We start from the raw sequence: 25,408 nt of genomic DNA on the forward strand, positions 1-25,408 counted from the left end.
TCAGCACTAGATCTTAAGTGTCAGCAAGACAGGACACCATTGGAAACTTCCAGGTACAGTAAATCGCAATTTCTATGAATTGCTTATTCCATATTACAGTCATGTTTGATCACTTTATATATAAAAGTCATTCACTGATATTTTTTCCTCTTTGATTTAAAAAAATCTTTATCTGCAGTTCATATTTTTCACAATGGGAAACTTGGCATCCGCCAACTACGTTGCTGATACTCTCAAGAAAAAGTCCTGGGGACAGCAGAAGGAGGACACAGTCAAGCTGGAGGACCTTCTGACTAAATATAAAGAGGAGCTCTGGAGCATCAACAGGAAACAAAGTTCATCCATGAAGAAATTGCACTTCAATCGCAGCATGCCTTACATGGACCTGGCTGATCAAAAGATGGGAGATTTCCACATGTATGCAAACAATATGTTAAATCCTTCTTTTACTGGTGATCAGAACTCATGAATGACTCTCACCGGACAGTGTGATCCCTGCATTGATTCAGCAAGAAAATGGCGACAGATGGGATTCTTCATTTTGTCACTTTGATGCTGTTGCCTGAGTTGTCTGCTACAAAAAAGCATCTGCTTGGGCCCTCCTTTTTTTCCCTTGTAAGTGAGAACAAAAAAAATAGAACCACATTCCAAATGGAGAGTGAATCCTCTTCCTTTTTTATTAACTTGAGGCACTAACCATGAAGAAATAAGATGAAATAACTACATTTATGAATACAAGTGTTTGTTTCCAGTTTGATCATTTCTTTCAACTTTATTGACATGATGAATATAAATGTATAAATGTAATTTTTTTTTTCATGTTTGTGTGTGTTTTTAAATATCCCCCATCGGGATGGAGTACATTCTCCACTTTTCTAATCAAACAAATGCCTCAATTTCTTCTTAATCTCAACATTTTTAGAAAAAACACATTTAAAAAAGTTACACATTTTGTTAAGTAAAAATGAGTCATAATTTGTTAGAAGCTTTAATGTTTATCAAGAAATGCTTGAGACGATAAACTAAATATTAAAAGAGGTCAAATAAAAACAAGTAAAAGTAGTTTAAAAGTCAGAAACTAAAGAAAATCAAAATGAAAAATCAAAAACAATAAATAACCTTGAACAATAAAAGTTGCTTTGAGTATAGGTGGATTTCGTACTTTGGCCCAATGTTTTTACAAATCAAAGCATATCAATAATAATTCATGAGGACCTGTGTGAGTTGTGTTGTTTTACAGAAAGAGTCTAATATGTATATAATATTTGAAACATCCTTGTGTAAAGGGCCTACATTTTTAATCACTTTTTGTCTTTTTGTTCATCCACAAAGTATAAATATTAGAGCAACATAAAGACTGTTATTGAATTTTTTTGGTCATTTACCATCACACATGAAAGCAGCACAAGGAAAGAGGGTGTTTGACACGAAATCAGTAAATATGTGACAAAAAGGTCCCTTAATGCACTTCTTACGCAGTTTTATGTCCTCTGGAAACTTTAGTTACATGGAAAATAATCTGCATTTTTTTCCTAAAGACTTGTCAAATAGGTTAAACCAGAAGTGGATTCGATTAGAATCTTTTTTTTTTTTTTAGGGATGTGAAACTAAACTGGCCAGCAGATCATCACTGTACTTGGAAAAACAGTAATATAAGTATTATTCTCACCTTGTTAAACCAAATTTCCAGAAACATCCACTTGGGTTGGACACATGCCTCAATATAACCCTAAAAACAGAATGTCACTAGCTGAAGCACTGATGTTACAACATTCTACTACAAATGCAATTTTACTCTGTTATATCTCTCTGTAGATTGTAAAACTTCAGTTACTTTATCCATGGTGCTTTCCAAGACATTAAAGTTCCCTAAATGCTAATGAGTAAGTCATTTTGACAACAATTTAATAAATTTCATTGTCTGTTTTTTTCATTTGTGAGACTTTTTCTTTTGACTAAAGAATCTTCACAAGTTATACTCAAGAGTTTTAAACACTTTGAACTAAAACTGTGTGGGTGGTTCTGCTTGACTTGGTCTAACAGACAGACGTTTGAGGGAAATCTGCCCACACAGTGGGTTTGTTAATAAAAAAAGGAACTAAAAAGACAGTAATTTCATTTTTATACTAATTCTGCACATAAACTGTTGTTTACTAATGTTTGGGTACAAAAAAAAACTTGAAAACTTTAAGAGCAGGAAGACCTATTGCCTAGAAAACTCCACAGAAAAACAAAACTACTAATCAGAATCCGCTCAACTTTAGATACACTCTATCACGTCATCAGCATAAAAAACTGGAAAACCAGTAAAACTCAAATTAAAAATACTTTTGCTCAGAAATGTATTCTAAGACCGTTATCTTCACCAAATAGAGGAAGAGAAATTATGCAAATGTTTCAGACAAGATTAAATAGACGCATGCAAACTTTCACTGGAAAGAAATAAAAAAAACATTTCCTTGAAAAAGAAAAAGGAAATAACAGAAAGGTCAGTCCTTTACTAGATTTTCAAAAAACAAAACACCATCACTGTTTCTCATAGTGCAACGGATTTATTGAATAAAGAATCAACTTCACTCTGACTTTAAAAGCACCTGTAATAATCACATGAACAGAATGATAAAAAAATGAGAAAAAAACAAGTCCTTCTTTGTATGATTGCAATGGATCAAAGGCAAACATCAACAAACTTTGTAAACTCATCAACTTTCATAAAAATTGCAGTTAGATAAAGTACCACTTAAACGTAGTATTTTTAACTTGTTTCAAATATCTTGTCCACACTTATCCATCTTCATCCAGTTCTCCTTTGATTTTTAAAACATAATCCTTTTGAAAAATGTTTCAGTACATTTAATTTCAATATGTTACAGCCAGTGCACACTGATGTAAGTGATTTTGTTTTGGGGCAGGTGATCATCTAACTGAAACTCTTCTCCCACATGTTTAGATTTTTTTAGTTATAAAAGGAAATTGATGTCTTAAAGTTAAATACTGGCATCGGGACTCAAAGTCTTCTTTTTTTTAAATGTTTCACCACTCATCCAAGTGGCTTTATCTATCATGAAGACCTTAAGTCCAGATAATGTGATTCAACTCCAAAACGTCATGTGGATTAATGAGAAGCTTCATCGACACCCTGATATTAAAGGCTAAAACAAAATGTACATCTTTAAGTTTTTACAATTTAATAGTTTCAAAGGAAGATTTTTTTTTCTCAGCCTGAAAAATTGTTTTACTATTTTGCAATAATTTTTTTCAATATACATGTTCTGTAAATAAAAAAAGAAAAAAAAAGCTATAAAATAATCATAAAATCACCCGCCCAAAAAAATGAAAATTAAAATTCACATTACAGTTTATCACACAGCTATGTATTAATTAAAGCACTTTTTTATAGTAAATTGAGCATTGCTAAAATTGAATTTTTACATAAAAGTTATTATAATTTCATCAGATAATTGTGATTGTTTTGAAGTTGCTTCTGCAAAGTTGGTCCTCACACGTTTCCGTAAATGTTGAGGTCCGCTGTGTTTTGGTAGTCGTCGTCGTCATGGTCCTGTTAAAGTCAAAGATCAAATAAAACACATTCAAGTCACACAAATTGATAATTTACATTGTAATGCTTACATACCTCTTGGTAGTTGTTGCTTTTCGGTTGGCTAAAATCCATTAACAGCAACAAGGGAGAAAATAAGAAATCCGTTAGACATGATCAACCAAAACGTGGTAATGACTTCCTTATAAATTAAGTACCTTTTGGGGGAAGGTACACGAGCTTTGAAGATTTTCTGTTCAGCAACGTTTCCTCTTTGTCTACTGTTAAAACAGACAAAATAAATAGTTATTATAAAATGTTTTAAAGCTACTGGATATACAAAACCAAACATTTTTTTTAAAATGTGTGATGTAGACTTGTTATAACTATTATTCAAATATTCAAACTATAGCATCTCCACACATGAAAATCTTGTGTTACTTCTATTTTAAGAATTCAAAACTTCTTAAACATCAATTACCTCCTGGATGGTGGGGCATTCGATCGAAACCTGAAATTGTTATTGAAAAAAAAAAGTAAGTATACTGCTAGTTGTTAACAAGATTTCTATAAAGAAACACATTTTGTAAAAGTAGAAGTGTGTGTGTCTTTTTGTGTATGCGTGATTCACCTTCGGGAGAGTCTGGACATCCGATTCCAAACGCTAAAATTTAAATGACACTTTAATCTTTGTGAAATATAAAAAAAAAAAAAATCATTCACTTTTATTGAAATGACTTCACAGCATCGCTTACCTCCCCTCCTGACTCTGGAGCTCAATAATACGTTGTCTTTGAAAGAAAAAAAACAAAACGTTAAGATTGAGATATTTCTAAGTCTATGTTTTTATTCCACATTTGATTTACGTACTTGTATTTTTTCACAATTAAAGCTGAGACCAATCCAATGACTCCAGCAGTCACAATCAACACAACAATTGGAATGATGATGTTCTTGTAGTTTGCTGCACCTACAAGTAGAGTTTAAGTGTGAGGCTAACAGGCTCTGCAAATGTGGACATATATTGACAATTGTAATACAATTTGGAGAGGAAGGAAAAAGAATACACAGAACAAGTCTTACGCTTTATATAAAGATGTAAGGTTTTTGTAGTTGTCTTTCCTCCGTGAAATACAGCTGTGCAGTTCAGCTCACTGTGATCATCTTTCTCTTCAAGAATAAAAGTTAGGACAGACTCCATCATCCAGTTTCCAGGGGACAGCTGTTCATGCCTCTCTAAAATCTGATCTGCTTTTCCCCGACTCCAAGACAGTTTAGGCATGAATGATGGGCAGGTGTGGCGGACTTTGCAAGTAGCTGTGTAAGCTTTTCCTTCTAATGCTGTCGTTGACGGGTATAGTTGGATTTCTGGAGGGGAATCTATTAATGTAAAAAAACAAAAATAAAAAAAACAGGTTAGTTAAACGTATGAAGTGTTGTAGAAAAAAAAGCAATAAAGTTGTTTTCATACGTTGCATTGTGAGGTCAACACAGTCTTCGACAAAGGAAAACTTCTCTCCCTCTGACTTCACTAGTTCGATCCGGAAACAAAAAGGGCCATTGTCGTGATCTTTCACATCGTTTATTTCTAAGGTGCAGTTGTTCTGACCAAGTAGCCCGAGCATCCTTGTTCGACCTTTGTACTCGTCCAAGATCCTTGTGTGATCCTCATTGAAGACCACGTCCTCTCTTTTTGTGGAAATATGCCAGATGCCTCGGAGTTTGGAAGATGGTAGGGGTTTTCCAGGATGGCTAAAAGAACAGGGCACCACAACGCAGGAGGTTACCAGGGCATCCAGACGCTCTGTGACAGTTGCCTTCCAGGTGTCGCTAAAAGCAATGCTAAATAGACCTGAATAAGATTTATAGAAGATGAAAGGAAAGATCAAAAAAAGATTAGAAACCTAGTTTCAAAATGACAGAAATTGAAGAAGTGATAAGTTGTTTACCTGCCAAAAGCAGTGAACTGATCAGAGTTTTATCAAGTTTGTCCATTCTTCGTGTTGATGTGGTAGACTCCACTATAACAAGCTTCAGAAAATAAAACCTGCATCAATGCAGACCAATTAAATCATAATTTGTGTTTTTTTTCTTCAAGGCAATTAAAAGGACAATCTGCCATCAGTACAAAACATAGACTAACAGCTGTGCTAGTGAATCTTAACCAATCTGGTCAGTCTGTTTTCAAAGTTTTAACATGGTTTCATCAGTGTGCATTCAAGATTATTTCATGTTTCATTATACTTTTTAACTAATTCAGTTTATCTGCCAGCTCAATAATAATTGGCATATATTGAAATAAGCAACGATATAATAAATAAAAATGCTAGAAGCTTACAGCTTTCCTGCAGCAATGATAAATGGGTCTTACTCCCAACAACCACAACTGAAAAGAATAACATAACTATTAATAGGTGCTGCTTTTTCTAGTTCCTTTTTTGTTTCAATAGAGAGAAAAGAAGGAAAGCAAGTTAGCAACTATAAACAAGTCACTAAGCTGTAAACAAAACAAAAAAACGCCTAAATGTTATTTTAATTGTGCTATGTTAGGTAAGAGTCGTCTGCTTGATGACATATTTTCATATTTTATTTTAATTTAAAAGTTTACACATTAAAAAGTCTTCCAAGTAAAAAGCAAATATTTTTCAAAGGTAGCAAAGGCTTTAGAGTTTTAGAAAGAGGTTTAAAAAATGTGTATATTTGCATAAATCAAAAATTATAATACAATTTTAGCAAAGTTTTTTTTTATCATGGGTTAAACAGTACTGGAAATATACATGTGTAAATGTACACATAATATATATACATATAAATATATATGAAAATAATTTGGCAACAAACCTCAACTCCTGAAGCTGCCGTCCTCTCAAAAGCTGCTGCTTTCTCCACAGGAACCCCCTTCAGAATGACAACATGTCAAACGCATATTTGGCGGTTGAAGTACGGATGTGGATAAAGTGAAAGCAGATGGAGGGACAGCGAAGTTACTAGTGCAGAAAGAAAAGGTGTGGTCTCCCCACAGCTTTGCTCATATTTGGAAAAAGCACTGTATTTAGAATTTTTTTTAGATTTGACCTGTGAACACCCAACAAAAAGAGGGATATGAAACGTAATATATGCAAAGACATTAATATGAATCTTTTTGTAAAAATTCTATACAATCTGCTCACTCTTTCTAGGCAACTGTTGTGAAAAACTGCTTTATTGTCTTACATAAACAAGAGAGGATGCCATGAGTCACCTTTATGGCAAACCATTAACCTGAACTTACATGGACCGTTAATGGAATTGCCCAAAAATCTTAAACTTCTCTCTTAGAAAAGACTTTAGATCTAAGACTTTAGAAAACTTGGACAAGGGACAGTTTTTGAACACAAAAAAAAAAAAAGACTAACGCACGTTATAAATATGCTCGCTTTATATGTAAGAATAAGCAGAACATAAGGGTAGACCCGATGACCAAAAAACTGTTAAACAACAATTATTTGACTTCTGGAAGGAGGTGAAACCTTGTCAGACGTCTTTTTACCAGGCACGATTGAAGGCGTATTAGGTGCAGACAACAAAGCAGAGCTCTGGAGACAGCATTACTTCACCTTACTCTATTGTGTTAAAAGTGAAGCATTTAAAATAGAGGGACGGAGTAAAGTAAGCATTGGAGTAACCTCACACCATCTGTCTGATGCCATCAAGGTGCTTAGGGATAACAAATCATGTGGCCCAGATCACATTACCAGTAAGTATCTTAAATAGGCCAGCCCGAGGATTTTTCGGCTTCTTGTCATTTGTTTTACTGGCTTTTTAACTCATGGGGTATTACCTAACTCGATGATATCTGTATTGATGGTGCCTGTTATAAAAACAAGACAGGGAAGCTTGACTGCATCGCCAATACCTATGGCATTAACCAATGTCCTCTTAAAGGTATTTGAAATTATTTTAATCTCAAACAATTAATGATTTTGTCTTATCTGCTGATAATCAGTTTGGTTTTGAAGCTCCACATGGGAGACACATTTGCATTTTTGCACCAAAAGTAATTGTTAATAAGTTCATACAAGATCATTCATCTGTACTTGTTTGTTTTATAGATGCATCTAAAGCCTTCGACAAAGTAAATCACATCATAATTTCTATGAAAATGAAAAATCGGGGTGTATCCTGGTATATTAGGACCACTAGCCTTCTGGTATGCCCATCAGAAAATTATGGTTAGGTGGGGATCAGGTGTCTCTTCCCCGTTTGGTATGACCATTGGGGTAAGACAGGGAGGTCTTATCCCACTTCTTTTTAACTTGTACCGTACATAGATCTGGATGCCTGTAATACCGGTTGTATGGTTGGTGGTTTTAAACTAAATCTTCTGATGTATGCAGATGATTTAATTGTTTTTAGCCTCGGCAGTTCCTGATTGCAACAACTTTTATTAACATCTGTTCCAAATTTGGTTTTAAGAATGATATTTTATAAAATTCCAGTAAAAATGCGATCATGATTTGTCGTACAAGGGATTATGTTGTATTGAATTTTCCTGCTTTTAAACTTTCTGATTCTGAGCTTGATGTCTGTCACAAAGTAAAATATCTTGGTCATATCATCAACGATATACTTACAGATGACGATGATATCCACAGACCAGTGCATTTTATATGCTCAGGCAAACGTGCTTGCACGCAGGTTTTATTCATGTTCTGAAAATCTGAAAATCCTCAGATTCAAAACTTACTGCATACCACTGTGTACTGCCCACCTGTGGACAAATTATAGGGCATCCAGCACAAGGAAGCTACAGGTTGCCTATAACGATGCCCTAAGGATTTTATTAAACAGCCATGTTGGTGCAGCGCAAGCAGTTCGTTTGCTGGTGTAAGAGTTAATACTCTCCGAGCTGTATTAACCCTTGTGCTATCTTAGATGACCCCAACCTAACATTGACGTGTTCTCCCTACCATGACAAAGGTGGTTAAAGGTGGAAAGATTTCATGTAATCCATGGACACCAGTGAAGATCACAAATCATTGAAGAAAAAAGGTTCAGAACACTGTCTAGTGGGTCTAGATGACCTAACTCCCAATGTTAAAGTGCCTAGGATAGCACAAGGGTTAAGACATTTTATCTATGGTTTTATTTATCGTCATAACTCTTCAAATAAAATTATTTTAACTCATCAATGTACAGTATGGTACAGCACTTTTAGATACCAGCCCCCTTTTTATTAGGTTTTATGAGGTTTTGGTACGGTCGTCTTTAATAAATTTTTAGGTTTTCTAGTCAGTAGGTGTTTTAATTTTTTTTTACGTTTAAGAATACTTAGTTATTTTATTGTTTTTAAACTTTTATTTCATGGGTTTTATACTTTTGTCATTGTACTATTTTTATCCTTAAGTCTTTTGGTTTTTTTGTGTTTATTGTTGAAAATGGACCATGAGTCTGTGATAAAGCTTCTTCGTTTTCTGAAATGCAAATTGTACAAAGATCTGGATCAGTTCATGTTGCCACCCTCAAACAAACTACCAGATAAGAACAAGTCTATTACTTTGTAAACTGTTATTAGCATTAAAATGTATTTAACTGCATTAAAGAGGAACCTCCCACTGTAACTCAGTAGTGCAAAGTAGTGTGGTTTTCAAAATCCTACCAATGGAAAGGCTAAAAGGGTGATGATGGAATGTTTATGGTTTTTTGGCGGCCTCTGCTGGAACACTTGTCCGGTAAACGTAAATATTTTTCAAAGGGAAGTTGTTTGCTGAAATGGCATAACGCTGTTTGATTTGTGCAGTATACTTCTCTCTCATATTCTTATCAGCCACACCCTTAAATAACCTATTTCGCAATTATTTGTATACATATAAGGAGATTGTGAAGATACAGATGTTTACATTGCTGTGCAAACTGCGTTCCCCTTTCAATTAAATTCTTTTTTTTTTTACTCATTTAAGCTTAAACTGCTTTATGTTCTATGTATGTAACTATGTATGTATGTAAAATGTCAATATGATTTTAAAAAAGTATTATACAAAAATAAAGCAAATTTGAACCACCACAAAACTTTAACAAAGGTTTTTATGTTTTACAATAATTTTAGTCACTCTAAAACTTTTTTTTTACTCTGATTTGTAAATGAAGAATACAGACCGAGGAAGAAATTAAAACATTTCTAATCACTCATTCTACGACTTTAGCATCTAATTAATAATGTGGTTTAGAAATATATTCTTTCATCTTCTAATCAGTTTGTTCCCTTTCAGGGTCACAGGGCTGCTGGAGCCTATCCCGGCCACTGATGTGATGGCAGGGGACACCCAAGACAGATCGCCAGTCTGTTGGACGGCCACAATCACACACCCATGCACACTAGGACCTAGGAGCAATTTAGATTAACCAATGACCTATGAAGCATGTTTTTGGACAGTGGGAGGAAGCGGGAGTCCCCGTAAAAAATCCATGCATGCAAACTCCTCAGATGCAAATGTGCAAATGTGTTACAATTATCTCCATCATTTGATGTTTTTCATCACAAGGTAGATTTTTTTACTCATGTTACAGGTTTAAAAGGTGTTGAGTGACGCTGGTGGAAAATACCATTACCATCATTTTTTATTGTGGGTTTTTTGTGTCTTTTAAGACAAAAATGCAAGCCATATTCAATAGAAAGCAGACAGACTCATCTGATGTATCGCAGCACTTCACCAACGTTAGATTTTCTGAGTAATGTCGTACAAGGCTTTGAAAAAATTGGAACGGAAACTTAACCAGTCATATAACACAAAAGGGAAATGATTTTTATTTTCAGATTAGGTTTCTTTTATTTATGCATGATTTATTTAGACATTTTTCAAATAAGGAAAAACAAACGTTTCAAGAATACAATTACACAATTCAAAACCACAATGACAAAGAGAAAATTAATAAATAAAAAATGAATAAATAAAAAATACAAATAAATAAATAACTGAATAAAAAATGTATACAAACAATATACTGTGCTACCAATCTATGTCCACAGAGACATTAAACACCCCATACCTGTTACTATATGAAAGATCACTGGGTCGTTTTTAGGGTCAAGGACATTAAATGTTTCAAAAAAGGTGACCAAATTTCAGAAAATTTAAATCCAAATCCTTTAAGAGAATGTCTGATGTTTTCCAGCTTAATTAAAGAAATTTAGTCTTTTAGCCATTGTGAATGAGTGGGTGGGCAAGGATCTTTCCAGTGCATCAGAATAGTCCGGGCAAGTAGTGTCAGAAAAGCTCCAAGATCCTCTGACCAAGGAGAGAGGGAGTGATTGTCCGGATGACACCAAAGAGGGCTGTCATTGGGGATTGCTGTATTCTGACGTAACAAACAGAGGATAGAGAGTCAAATACAGAGTTCCAAAGCCGGGTTGTGAAAAAAATGGAACAGAAACTTAATCAGTCATCTAAGACAAAAGGGAAATGATAGCCCCAGTGTCCTTTTATTTTCAGATTAGCTTCTGACCAGACAGGATGAAAGCTTCTAATGTTCTCCTGTTTCTTTTGTGCATTTGGCTTAAAGGTATGACACATTTTGTTTATAATCTGCATACAGCAAAAAAGCTTTCTTTATTTTATTTATATTTTTTCTTTTTTTCTCCAACATATTCTATTTTTTTTTATAGAAACTAAAACCTCTTCCTGGACAGCTGAGGTACCATCCCAAGTTAAAGGTCTCCTGGGCTCGTGTGTGGTGATCCCATGCTCCTATGATTACTCAGATCCAGATAAGGAAATCAATGAGTTCAGAGGGTTTTGGATGAACACCGACAATCAATTTATCGTTCACACGGAAGAGTCAGAAATGCTGGAGGAATTTCGGGGTCGGACTCAGCTGGTGGGAGATGTCAGGCAGAAGAATTGTTCCCTGAAGATCGATCGTCTCAATCAACAGGACGTAGGACCTTTCTTTTTCAGGATTGAAATCGAAGGCCATGACAAATATTCTTACTCGAAAAACTCAACCTTAATTTCAGTGGCAAGTAAGTAAAACACAGGCCTGAAAACTTTGTAATTAAAAATATGGGTTGTGAACGTAAAATATGAAAGCAAAGACAAGAAGCTGCCACATGGCACGTCTTTGTTCCAGTTTTATAAATTCTTTATGGATCCATAGCAATTGTGAAAAAACCTATCCTAGGATTGTACACTCCTTCTTTTTTAGGCTACTACTGGAAGCCAAATGATGCTGTTATCCCCTGCTTTACAGATGCATTTCTATGTTGTTTATTTAATCCAAACCTGTTAGTTGCAATTGTGCCACATGTTTTTCTTTGCTTGTTTTATTTCCTCTTTCATATTGACGTGTCTTTATTCCCATAGGACCATAACCATCTCCCAACATGCTGTACACTGCTTCCTGAATACTATCTTAGCTTTATAACCATTTTAAATTATCCCTGATCTTTCTATCTTCTCCCTTGCAAACACAGGTGAACCAGACCCTGTTTCTATCTTTGTGAAAGAGGAGCTGAAGGAGGGTCAGACTGTCTCTGCTTCCTGCTCTGTTTCTCACTCCTGCCCCAGCAATCCTCCAGTCTTCAACTGGAATCACCATGGAGAGCAGAGTTTTCGGTCGCAACAGCTTGAACATGGTCAGTGGAACGCAACGTCCGTTCTGGCATTACATTTGAACCGCGCGGACCACAACAAGAATTTAGAGTGTACTGTCAGATTCCAGGGAGGCATGCAGCGTAATGCATCCAAGCTCCTGAAAGTAAAATGTAAGTATTCTTTCCTAAATTACTTACTCAGTGTTCGCTAAAACTGTCAATCTCCCATAAAAGTGTCTAAAAGACATGTCCAAATGCAACAACGTGTTTTTATTTAGTGCACGCAATACTTCAATCAGATTTATTACTACTTAGAATTTGCAATCTTGTATTTTTGCAAATACACAGTTTCTTACCTGTGCAGACATTTAAATCACATTTATTTGTAGTCATTCAGGTCTACAAAATGGTGTGTTGGTTTAACTCTGTCACCTCACATACTGCGAGAAGGGTCAAATCCCAGGTGCTTGTTCTCTGTGTGGAGTTTGCATCTTTTCCTCCTGCATGTGTGGGTTTTCTCTTGGCACTCCTGCTTTGGGCTGTAGTCTAAAAACAAGCTTCACAGGCGCCCTGGTGATTCTGAACGTTGTCTTTTAGAAGTGAATACAAGTGTGTGTGGTCCTGTGAATCTTTCCCTTAAATGTTGCTGGGATGGGGGTTCCAGCAACCGCCATTGACTCCGCACAGGACCATTCTGTAATTGAGGATGGCTGTGGAGCAGAGGTGGAGCGGTCGACCTCTCACCTGAATCTCTCAGGTTTAGTTTCCGCTTTGCCTGCCCATGTGTTGAAGTCTTCTTGGGCAAGACACTGAACCACACTTGTTCTGTAGAAACAGGTCCCTTAGAAATAAGTCAAATAATAAGCAAAAAATAATAATAATATAAATCCCCCAATTGGGTACAAACATTGTCTTTTAACAATTCTTTTTTTTAAGAAAAAACATGTTAGTCCCTAAAACGTGTTTTCTCAAACTAATATTATTTGTCATTGAAAACTTTTCTTGATTATAATTTCCTTGTAGTCAGAAAAAAGTCAGAAAAAAAATAAATATTCAATTTTTCATGAAACAAGGGTCTTTTGACTTTCTAAAGAATCAGTATTTCCTGAGAGGTTGTCGCCAGTGTTGAGCAGCGAAGCCTCCATCAGTGTGTGAATGTGTGTCTGCATGGATGAATGGGACTGTGACTGTAAAGTGACAAAGTAAGAAAGTGTAAAGTAAAGTGTTTTGGGCCTTGATCAAGGTAGTGCGCACTGTGAGAATATGCCACTTACCATTGAAGATAGATGGATGTAGGTGCTCATGCATGGTGGAGGTTGGTTTTGGCTTCTCACCCCAGTGGAACCTCTTTGACCACCAAATGTATATTTGAACACTGAACAGCAGTGGCAGCTTGCTGAACTATAGTTAGTCTCACAAGATTAATAGTCACCCACCCTGGAAAAACTTGGGTGATCTTTAAGTTCTTTGTGGCTGCGTGTTTGCTCCTGTTTTAAGCATCAAGTGTTGGTTATGTCATACTGTTAATCTATTCTTAAACTGTATCATAAATTATTTATCTTGGATTATTCATTCAAGAATTCTATCTATCTATCTATCTTCTGTTCACTTCTATTGTATTACCCACAAATACATGTTTGTGCAGCGCTGCAAAAGCATTAATGTGCGATGGGAAAGATCTCAGTCATTAAAGCTGTAAAAAAAAAACTGTTGCATTTCATTAGTTAGAATCAGGTGAAAGGGCATTGACTCAATTGTATTGTTTTTTTGTTTGTTTTTTTATAAATTGAGCAGTCAGGGCTTCTGAAAAAAGACTAAATTACTGCTGCAGCTACATTTTCCTAAAACTAAAATAGCAAAATATTCCCTATTTTTAAACATCATTTTAAAATAACCCAAACATGTGATCCCTCTAAGAAACAAAAATACTCTTTAATAATATCTTTTCAATGTATTTTTGTCAGTTAGCTTTTAGTTCCAAATATACTTGACATGTGCCTGTTAAAGGTTTTAAACTCATGTTTTCCAAGGGAAGATGATTTTCTTTAGGAAAATTTGGCCCCACAGGTAAGAAAATTTAACAGCTGAAAACATGATTTTTAATTTTTTTAAATATGAAACTTTCAGATGTACAGAGCACTCTTAGGAGGAAGTTCCTTTTTCCCGGCCATAGTAGCAAATGCATCTTACTGTTTAGGATAACAACAACACGAATTCTCTGCAGATGCTCCCGCAAAGGCCTTGGTCTCGTATGAGCCGAACATAAAGGAGGGAGACACTGCCAAACTCAGCTGCTCCAGTGATGCTCAGCCCCCCATCAACAGATATAAATGGCTTTATGAAACTGGTGGGCAGGTGTTTGAGGGGAATCTCCACGAGGTGAATAATGTCTCTAGACACATAGGAGTGTTGTACTGCATGGCCATCAATGAGGAAGGGCACGTCAAGTCCAAACCTGTGCAGCTCAATGTGTTATGTGAGTGTCATTTTTAGATATCATGTGAATCTGACTTTCATTTTTAAGCAAAAAAATAATTCATAAATTCAATCAGAATTATTCAAGATGTTTTTTATTTTCTTTATTCTTCCAGATGCCCCTGAAATTAAGAATGAATCTGCATGCTCCTTGGAGGACAACTTGATCCAGTGTAATTGCATGGTGGACTCCAATCCTGCCAGCATAGTCTTTTTCAGTCTGGGTAACAAACTTCTGCAAGCCACCAGAGGAAAGGAAGCGGGGAACTTCTTCATTCAGGCCCCGGTAGCTGAGTTTGCATCCTCTGAATCTGTGAGCTGTTGGGCAAAAAACACTGAGGGCAGTGCAACCCTCTCCCTGTCTGTACCTTCTGACGGTAAGAACAAGGAATTCCAACACTTCCACACAGAGAACTAGACTTGTGTCAAGAAAAAAAGCAGAGTTTAACATCATTGTGTGACTTTTGTTTGGATAGGCAAAATGATGGTCATTTTGATCGTCACAGGAGCGGTGGTGATACTTTTAGTAATTGTGGGAGTTGTTATAAAATGGTAAGTAAAAAAAAAGGATATTGTGTATTTGTAATAATAATAATAATAATAATCCATTTTATTTAAAGCGCCTTTCAAGAAACCCAAGGACACTTTACAAAACAGAGGTTAAAAATAGACATTAAAAGCACAATAAAAATAGTAGAAAAAATAAAAAGTGAATCAGGATGGGAAGGCAGAAATGAACAGATGGGTTTTGAGTTTAGACCTGAAAGTAGGCAGAGAGTCTATGTTACGGAGATCAGGAGGGAGGGAATTCCAGAGTTTGGGAGCAGAGCAGCTGAAGGCTCTGCTTCCCATTGTGACGAGTCGGGCGGGAGGGACAGAGAGCTGAACAGAGGAGGAGGATCGAAGATAACGAGAGGGGGTTTTGAGATGAAGGAGGTCGGAGAGATAAGGAGGAGCCAGGTTATGGAGGGCCTTAAAGGTGAACAGGAGGAGTTTGAATTGGATCCTGGAGGTTATGGGGAGCCAGTGCAGCTGGTGGAGAATTGGAGTGATGTGACTGAAGGAGGGGGTTCTGGAGATGATGCGGGCAGCTGAGTTCTGGACCAGTTGAAGCTTATTGAGGGTTTTTTGTGGGAGACCAAAGAGGAGAGAATTACAATAATCTAAACGGGAAGTGACCAGACTGTGAACCAGGATAGAAGCAGAGGGGACAGTGAGGGAGGGGCGTAGACGATTAATGTTGCGTAGATGGAAATGGGCTGACCGAGTAATGTTATTGATGTGGGACTGAAAAGATAAGGTGCTATCTAGGATGACACCCAGACTCTTTACCTGAGGGGAGGGGGAGACAGAGGATGAATCAATGGAAAGAGTTAGACTTGTGGCTTTGGAGAGGGTGGATTTGGAACCTACTAGAAGTAGCTCAGTTTTATCGCTATTGAGTTTGAGAAGGTTTAAGGTGAACCAGTTTTTTATTTCAGATAGACAGGAGTGGAGAGAGGAGGGTGGAAGAGAGGAGTCAGGTTTACTGGATACATAGAGCTGGGTGTCATCCGCAAAACAGTGAAAATTAACATTAAATTTACGGAAGATATTGCCAAGGGGAAGAAGATAAGTAATGAAAAGAAGAGGACCAAGGACAGAACCTTGGGGGACACCAGAAGAGACAGAGGAAGGCTGAGATTTAAATGATTTAAGATGAATGAATTGGGTGCGGTCAGCGAGGTAGGATTGAAACCAACGGAGGGGGATGGACGTGATACCAAGGGAGGAGAGCCTTTGGAGGAGGATGGAATGTGAAATGGTATCAAAGGCTGCACTCAGGTCAAGGAGGATGAGGATGGTGAGGAGGCCAGAATCAGCTGCAATGAGAAGATCATTGGTGATCTTGAGCAGAGCAGTCTCAGTGCTGTGGGAGGGGCGGAAGCCAGACTGAAAAGGTTCCAGAAGATTATTATGTTTCAGATGATCATAGAGTTGAGAGGCGACTATTTTCTCTAGAATTTTGGAAATGAAGGGAAGGTTGGAAATTGGACGGAGATTATTGAATACGTTGGGATCTGAACCGGGTTTTTTCAGGATGGGTTTAACAGCTGCCGTTTTAAAAAGTGATGGGACAGTACCAGATGAGAGTGAGGAGTGAATAATGGCAGCAATGAGCGGAAGGAGAGTGGGGAGGCAGGCTATAACTAAAGATGTTGGGAGGGGATCAAGAGAACAGGTGGTCGGTTTGGATTTAAGGATGAGAGAGGAAATTTCCTCGTGGTCAGGCAGTTGAAAGGAGGAAAACATGTGATTGAGAGAGAAAGAGTCAGGGATGGGAGGGAGGAGAGAAGAGCTAAGCTGTTGATGGATGACTTGAATTTTCTTGTTAAAGAACGACATGAGGGAGTTACAGGTTTCAATGGAAAAGAAATGGGGAGGGAGAGAGTCAGGGGGGTTGAAAATAGTGTTCATCAGAGAGAAGAGAGTTTTTGAGTTGCCTTTGTTTGTGGAGATGAGTTCAGAAAAATAGTTTGTTTTTGTGGTAGAAACCAGGTCCTTATACCTAGTGATATGTGATGTATAGGTTTCTTTGTGAACGGTTAAGCCAGTTCTTTTATAGAGTCGCTCAAGCTGGCGACCTTTGGCTTTCATGTAACGGAGCTCTGGGGTGAACCAGGGAGCAGATTTGGAAAAGGAGACAGGGCGAGTTTTGACAGGAGCGAGATGGTTGAGAGAGTCCGAAAGAAGGTTGTTGTAGGAGGAGACGAGTTGATCAGGGTTTGATGTGTTAGGGATCGGAATATCACGTATATTTGTGTATCAAATATTCCTTGTGTAAGAAATTTAATGGTCCCAAACAATTAAAAAAGAAAAGAAAAGAAAAAAAAGGGCTAAGAAGGACTAAAATGAAAAAATGCTCTTGGAAAATTATATATTTTTTAAAAGTCATCATTTACACCATAAAATAATAAAAAACAATACATATCAAGCCTACATTAATTTAAAGATTTATAAAAATAAAAAAATAAGGCTAAAATAAGAACAGAATCTAATTAAAAATAAATTAAAAATAATCAATAATCTTATTTTAGATCTTATGATCAAAATTAAGACTTAACAAATTAAGATCAATATAATAATATAATATAATATAGCAGAAAATGTTTTAATCAGATTTCTTCTTTCTGATTTTAACATTTTTTAAACCTTTGTATGCATGTTTAATGCTTAATCAAAACACATATGCATGACTCCAGTTTTAGAACACACAAAAACAGCAAGTTATTTGCCCATTTCATTTTGTTATCATCATGCAGTTTTTGCAAGTTAACTTTGAAGCCAGGTTTGTGTTTTTGTATTTGCAAATGTTCAAAGAAACTTTTTTTTTATTTTCATTTTGGATTGTGTGTGTTTTGTTTTTTTTAATCTCAAACAGGTGTAGTTCTGAAGACATCAGCCGCATTACAGGCCTCAGAGATCGAGCCCTGGAGCTCCTACAGCAGGGGTGGTCACGCTTTCTTGGCATGTGAGCTACTTTTGAGACGACAATGTCTTAAAGATCTACCTGTGTGTGTGTGTGTGTGTGTGTGTGTGTGTGTGTGTGTGTGTATATATATATATATAAATATATGCATGTGTGTGTTTTTTGTCTCCAAAAGGTGTAGCTCTGCAGACTTCAGCCGGATTACAGGCCTCAGAGATCGCCTCAGAGATCGAGCCCTGGAGCTCCTACAGCGGGGGTGGTCATACTTTTTTGGCATGTGAGCTACTTTTGAGACGACTATGTCTTGAAGATCTACCTATATATATTTTTGTGTGTGTGTCTGTGTATATATATATATGTATGTGCATGTGTGTGTGTGTGTGTGTGTGTGTATGTATATATAGTACAGACCAAAAGTATGGACACACATTCCCATTCATTTGAATGAGAAGGTGTGTCCATACTTTTGGTCTGTACTGTATATATGTGGAGATCATATTAATAAATATATACACACCCATTTATAGACCTATACATATATGTGTGTGTGTGTGTGTGTACGGATGTATATATTGTAATTTGTGACTAAGACACTGTTTAACAGTATTATGAACTATTAATAAATTACATTGTTTATGTACTGATACTTAAAAAACTACACAGTAAGATTACACAGAGACACTTTTGTATTAACAGATGAGGCGTTTTATTACAAAAACAGAAAGCAGCGACTATCGTATGTCATGCTTTCTTGTAAACCGTGCAAGGGGGGAGCATGGCTTTTTAGCCTGCTGGCTCCGTGCCACGGAAAAGGGCAGGAGCTATGGAGCAGGCAGCAGGAGGAGGCTTACGGGGCGAAACACTCCAGTTATTTGGTGTAGGTACCATAACCGTTCGGCCTGGAACTCCCGTTCGGGGTCCTAGGACAAATGCTGATGCCACTTTATGTGATTGGCTGTACGTTGTTCCGATGACGTGTCAGATAGTGATTGGTCTGGACAAATAATGATACTACCATAGAAGAAGATATTGTGAAGTCTGTTGTAAACAAACAGAGCTCGGACATAGAGCGAGATTGTCTTCTAAACGTTCCTTTATTATTGTTATGATTATTATGGAATGCATGTTCGCTTATAGTTTTTTTAATCCGTGCGCCCAGTGCTTTATTATTGGCAGAATGGACCAGAGAGAACAACATTTAGCTGTGCTGACAACATTTTCAGCCACGGCTGACTTAAACTGGAATAACAAGTGGATTGTGGCAAAATCTCTTTATAAAACTTACAAAGAATATTGTCAGACACAATTGATGAGGGAAGATAACTTTAGGTTACAAAAGGGAACGTGGAATGAAAATGTGTAGATTTGTAGATCTCGACGCTACGTAGGTGGGGTCACCGTAGTGTGACGTTGCCTTCAGTCGAAAAGACCCCGAACAGTGGTTCCAGGCTTAACAGTATGGTACCTACAACGGAGTGGTCTTCTTCCAGGGACTTGACGTGCCGCGGGGCAAGTAGCGACTTTCTCGTGACAGAATATGCGCTCTGTGTATTTAAACACGCATATGCAGTGACGTACGTATCAGAGGATGTTCGATTGACCATTCTGCATGTCAATCAAGTTCCTTACTTCTCGGTGAGGATTTTGATTCACTGACGGATTTTGTAGACGTTTTTTTCTATTTTTTTTCTTCGTTTTTTCTTCTTTTTTTTAGAAGTACTTTTTTTATTTTTTTTTGGCTATTTATCTGCTGGCCTGCGATTTACCCTCATGTCTTTGAAGATCGACCGGTCGATCGCGATCGACGTAATGAGCACCCCTGTCCTAGAGTGTTACACCAGTACAAGGTTCAGTCAATAACGGCTCTATCAGAGTTCATGTGCTTGTTGTAGCCTCGTTCAGCTGCATCTTAATCATTTTTTTGTTTCTGTTTCTGTCAGTTCTGATCAAGAGTCAACTCACGACTCTGAGATTTACGACAATATTTCATCAGTTATGCACAAGGAGGTGTGCAAAGCTTTCTTATTTCATCTCTCAGAACAACCAATGTCATAACTGCCTGGCAAAAAACTGATTTAGACTTTCTCTTGTTTTCTTTGCAGAATGATGAGGATGAAGCAATTTATGCAAACCCATGACCAGAGGAAGAAGAGTCGTTCAACAGTTTCCAGTCCAGATCAAGACAGCTGTGACAAATTCAAATATTAACCTCTGACGTGTTGACTTCAGAATAATATGCTTCCCTGTCATTAATAACGCTTTACCGCTGTCATTGCTTTATGTATCAAATAGTGTATTATGAATGGAGATCAATAAATTCTTGTAAAGCTGAGCTCAGATAAGCTTGACAACACTTTGGAATTTGTGGGATAACAACACACAGCAGTAAAGGTACATTGCATTTCAAAGCTCCCATCTTGTTGGCCCCATTAGGTCATAAATATGGCTGCATAAAATATTAAAGATTTTACTAAAAAATGACACTGTTTGGGTGAAAAATCTTCAGACACAGTGGGTCTTTTGTCATTAGCTGACTTCAGCACAAATGAAAGGGCTTTTGTGTGCAGGAGGCTGAGCTTTAAACTGACTGATATGAAGACATACAGCTTATAAGGTGTTTTCGAACACTTTAGACACGGGAATTTCACCACAACATCAAATAAGCGCGTTTTGTTCTCATGCTGTGATAAGAACAAACTTGCAAATATGGTGGTGTCATTTTTTCTTTTACTTAATGTCAAAATCATGACGGAAAAAGGCTTAGCAGCAAACAACAATTACAATTTAAAAACACAATGGGTTCCTATGGATCAAATGAAGGTGTATGTGGATCACAGAATCTCTATTTTTATTATTCCTTTCATTGTTTATAGAGTGGACTGACTGAAGGGCTGTGTTTTCTGCTCGTTTGTAGCCTCTGTGTCAATCTGGGGAGGTGGAGGAGTTGTTGAAGTTGGTTAAAAGTGGTTTGAAGATCAGGGCGGACGTAGTTTTCCACATAAATTTGGTCAGCTTCTTCTAACCGCTGCTTGACAATACCGGCGTGATTCCAGAACGAACAAAGAGAAAAAGCTGGGCAGGATGGAGCAGACAGCTTTTACTTTGCCAACCACAGAGAAAGATGGAGAAAGATGGAGGCTTGGGTATGGTTGGGAGATTTCTTGTCAAACTGTGGATTAAAAAAACATTATCCTCCTTTTCCTAAGTAAAAGGTGAATTATCAACAATAATCTTTTCAATACTCAGGTGTTACATATTATTTATTGTGATAGAGTAACCTCTGCATTGTGGCACCTTAAATCTAAAGTTGAAAGGGCCACCATCCAGGCTCCAGACAACATCCAGCAGCCTGCTGCAGTGGGTAACTGGGAGGTTTCCCAGAAACTTGGCTTGTTTCTCAAATTTCTATGACAATTGTGACCTGTGAAGAATGGGTGAAACAGTTACAGTATATTCCCTTTTTTCCAGAATCCTTTCAGCCAACTCAGTACATAGCTATACAAAGCTCAAGCGTTGATGCAGTCGCAGGAAGTCACCACGTGAGTTATGCAAAGTGATGGCACATCTGTAACCCACTGATCGATGACAGAATGGGCATCAGGGATCACTGACTCACAAAAGCCTCTTTCATTTTAAAATAGAAAGAGGCAAAAAATGTCTCAAAGTCATCAAGTACTGGGTATACAGATTTTGTGGATGGATGTCTTTCCAATGTTCCAGATTTCAGACTCTAAATGATTCTTTGAGCAGATGAAATCTCAACAAAGGCCCTGACACAAACAGAGTGGCAGTAATTTTTGCCTTCTTAAGTTTTATCTGTTACGTTTTTGCTTTTTGCACCATTTGCTGCAGCCTGCCCTGCTGTTTAGCAAGAAAACAGAAGTCATCCATAAAAAAGGATAGAAATTATAAAAAAGATCTGATGATGTCAGCAAAAAAAGAAAAATCTGTTAACAGAAAGCCCCCAGGAGTTAAGCACTCCAAGCAACTTTCAAAATAACTCCAGGCAATTGGGGTTTTTGTAAAAATAGAAAAAGATAAAAAAAAAAAACATTGTTTAATGTCTCAATAAATGGCTACCATAAAATAAACTGGCAACCAAATAGATTTTTGCTGAAATCCTGATTTTAGATTGCAGAGGGGAAGTTGCAAGTAGTTTTTATTGGTAGATTTCTAAAATGTTAATGCTTTATCCAGCAGCAAACAGAACCTGGCATGCAAAAGTGGAATTCAGTTTTGAGAAAATGAAAACCAGTAGCAAATAAAATAAGAAGATTAATTTGTGATTTAATGAAGATGACTGGCCTTTTTACGCCCAAGGCGCACTCGCGTGCAAATCTCGTTATTTAACCTGAATTGTTTTCGAGCAATTAGAGTACGCAATGATGGAGAAAACTCTGAGCAGAAAAAAATATTTTTTACAGTTTTTTAAAATTTTTGAAAAATAAAGTTAGAAAATATATAACTTCACAGACAGATACAAAAAAAATAGATTAAAAAAAGCCTATTTTTTTAGTTAAGTCTTTTATTTTTTTGTGTTTATTCTTGCAAATGGACCTTGAATCTGTAATAAAGCTTCTACGTATATTGAAATGCAAATTGTGCAAAGATCTGGATCAGTTCTGCCACCTTGAAACAAACTACCAGATAAGAACAAGTCTATTACTTTGTAAACTGTTATTAGCACAAAAATGTATGTAACTGCATCAAAGAGGAACCTCCCACTGGAACTCAGTAACACAAAGTAGTGTGGTTTTCAAAATCCTACCAATGGAAAGGCTAAAAGGGTATTGATGGAATGTTTATGGTTTTTTGGCGGCCTCTGCTGGAACACTTGTCCAGTAAACTTACATATTTTTCAAAGGGAAGTTGTTTGCTGAAATGGCATAATGCTGTTTGATTTGTGCAGGATACCCCTCTCTCATATCCTTATCGGCCACACCCTTAAATAACCTATTTCTCAATTATTTGTATACATATAAGGAGATTGTGAAGATACAATAATAATAATAATGGATTCGATTTATCTGCGCTTTTCCAGACGCTCAAAGCGCTTACATTGTGTCCATTATTCATTCACTCCTCATTCATAGTTGGAGATGGTAAGCTACTGATGTGGCCACAGCTGCCCTGGGGCAGACTGACAGAGGCGTGGCTGCCAGTTCGTGCCTACGGCCCCTCTGACCATCACCGGTACATTCATACACATTCACACACCAGTGGAGCCACACTGGAGGCAACGAGGGTGAAGTGTCTTGCCCAATGACACAACAGCAGTTGGCTGGGGAGAGCAGGGATCGAACCGCCGATCCTTTGATCATTGGATGACCTGCTCAACCGCCTGAACCACTGCCGCCCTACAGATGTTTACATTGCTGTGCAAACTGTGTCCTCTCTTTTCATTTTACTCATTTAAGCATAAACTGCTGTATATTTTGTGTTTTGTTCTATGTATGTTGAATAAATGAGTTAAAATGTCAATATGGTTTTAAAAATTATACAAACAAATAAAACAAATTTGAACCACCACAAAACTTTAACAAAGGTTTTTACGTTTTAAAATAATTTTAGAATCACTAAAACTTTGTTTCCTGTGATTTGTAAATAAAGAATACAGGAAGAAATGCAAGCATTTCTAAAAAAAACTTATTCCACTTCTTTAGCACATAATGTAGTTTAGATATATATTCAGCTTTAATCCTGGACAAATAATGATAAAACCATAGAAGAAGATATTATGAGGTCTGTTGTAAACAAACAGAACTCGGACATAGAGCAAGATGATCTTCTAAACAAGCTTTATTGTTGTTCTGATTTTTATTAAGTGCATCTACACCTATAGTATTTTTAAATATGTGCACCCAGTGCTTTATTATTGGCAGAACGGACCCGGAAGAAGGGTTAGGATTAGGTTAATGGATGCCAACAACATTTAGCCGCGTTAAGATGATTTAGCCACGGATGAACTTAAACAACATCAGCCTTTATTTTGTCTGGACCCGACTGGAAACACAAATTCCTATGATTGTTTGCACGGTCTCTCAGGACTGTTCATTCTAAAGCCCCTCCGGCACCTCGCTCACACAGAGCAGCCGAATGGACTGCGGTCCAAACACAAAGCACCTCCCCTTGCCTGCGAACACGAAGCTACAAGACTCCAGCTGCTCTGATCAGAGACTCGCTCGTGTGGAGCAGCCGGTTCATACTAACAGCCACAGATTGGATTTTGATTTGATTTTTGATTTGAAATGGTTTATTTCAAGCAATAAATTAAGAATAATACACAAAAGACATTACAATCATCAGTTATACATGCATACAATGACGAATCAAACATGGGATAATTAGATATTACATTAAATATTGCTTGAAAGGGAGTGGAAGGAAGCAAACATACATAATCCCAACACTGTTCTACCATAACCATTTTATTACATTATTTATTATTATCTGGTTCATAGAGGAATTCCTTAAAATAATTTGTAAAAATAGACATAACTATTTTAGAAATCAACCTGGCAAATGCAGATCAGTTATCTAAAATATATGCAGATATATTCATTAGAAAAATCATGTATGTGATTAAAAAATAATTATATATCAGTAAAATAGACATGTTTCAAAAATCTTCATAGCATAAATAGATCAAGTATCAAAAGTTAAAAATATTAAAATTAGATCAAAAATCAAATTTTTTTTACAAAGTGTGTTGTGGAAAAATAGTTCTGTACGTCCACAATTCTCGGGTGAGAGAGAGGAGCACAAAACAGCTGTCAGGAGTGGAAAACAATGGCACCTCTCAAACAGGCACGCGTTCAGAGACTCTTTCAACTAATTAGGGTTGAAATATGTATTTCTCTAAAAAAAAAAAAGACTCAAAAAAAGGGGATTTTTGCCACATGGTGGAGCTCAGACAGCACACATACTGTACATCATTGACTGTGTATGACACACACACACAGACAGGTAAAATACTTATGTTTGCTAAAATGTATTGAGGGCCAACACTGTTTCATTGTATTAAAGCATCAATTTCGTTGTATGATTTTTAAAAATATGTTAAACTAAAGGCGGACTGCGATGACAAATGTAAAAACAAACGGAGAACAGTCATTCTTACACGGCAAATCAAAATAAGTTCTTGTTCTATTTCTACATACATATATGAAAAAAGCAAAAATTATGAGAAGTTATTATTTCACAGGTACAATGCTTAACAATGGCTAACCCTTTCTGCTGTTAAAGTCAGGGCAAAAAGAAACCAAAACCACTGAGGCTCTTGTTTACACTGAGCTAATAAAACCCTGGTCACAATTTCTTGCCTTTTCTTTCTTCTTACCACTTCCTTTGTTTCTTC

The 25,408-nt window shown here is 36.8% G+C and overlaps 2 protein-coding genes and 1 long non-coding RNA gene across 5 annotated transcripts; 2 read left to right on the top strand and 1 right to left on the bottom strand.

Annotated features, from left to right (window-relative positions):
- LOC101172272 (uncharacterized) lies at positions 1–1,931 on the top strand. Its single transcript, XR_177508.3, has 2 exons — positions 1–53; positions 179–1,931. It is a non-coding gene; the product is annotated as an uncharacterized LOC101172272 (long non-coding RNA).
- Positions 1,932–2,532: 601 nt separating this feature from the next.
- LOC101173970 (myelin-associated glycoprotein) lies at positions 2,533–6,505 on the bottom strand. 2 transcript variants are annotated; one of them, XM_004078060.5, is made up of 11 exons: positions 6,380–6,505; positions 5,488–5,569; positions 5,010–5,390; positions 4,622–4,918; positions 4,409–4,508; positions 4,294–4,329; positions 4,170–4,202; positions 4,020–4,049; positions 3,757–3,819; positions 3,635–3,662; positions 2,533–3,559 (listed from the first exon to the last, which is right to left on the bottom strand). In XM_004078060.5, exons 2-11 carry the CDS (start codon positions 5,531–5,533, stop codon positions 3,500–3,502), a joined length of 1,074 nt encoding a protein of 357 aa, XP_004078108.2. In that variant the 5' UTR covers positions 5,534–5,569; positions 6,380–6,505; the 3' UTR covers positions 2,533–3,499. The 2 variants fall into 2 exon arrangements, with proteins under 2 accessions (XP_004078108.2, XP_011483405.1); XM_011485103.4 differs by having other exon boundaries at positions 5,488–5,585; positions 6,380–6,493.
- Positions 6,506–11,074: 4,569 nt separating this feature from the next.
- On the top strand, positions 11,075–23,521 carry LOC110016642 (myelin-associated glycoprotein-like). Of its 2 annotated transcripts, XM_023964556.2 has the most exons (9): positions 11,075–11,537; positions 11,988–12,278; positions 14,332–14,583; positions 14,699–14,959; positions 15,059–15,134; positions 18,004–18,093; positions 18,227–18,328; positions 19,992–20,058; positions 20,154–23,521. In XM_023964556.2, the coding sequence occupies exons 1-9, from the start codon at positions 11,315–11,317 to the stop codon at positions 20,187–20,189; spliced, it is 1,398 nt and encodes a 465-aa protein (XP_023820324.1). In that variant the 5' UTR covers positions 11,075–11,314; the 3' UTR covers positions 20,190–23,521. The 2 variants fall into 2 exon arrangements, with proteins under 2 accessions (XP_023820324.1, XP_078789092.1); XM_078932966.1 differs by lacking the exon at positions 20,154–23,521 and having other exon boundaries at positions 19,992–20,138.
- Positions 23,522–25,408: the final 1,887 nt, after the last annotated feature.

The sequence above is a fragment of the Oryzias latipes genome, chromosome 16, assembly GCF_053564925.1.
Source record: "Oryzias latipes strain Hd-rR chromosome 16, Olatipes_Hd-rR_3.1".
Classification (NCBI taxonomy): domain Eukaryota; kingdom Metazoa; phylum Chordata; class Actinopteri; order Beloniformes; family Adrianichthyidae; genus Oryzias; species Oryzias latipes.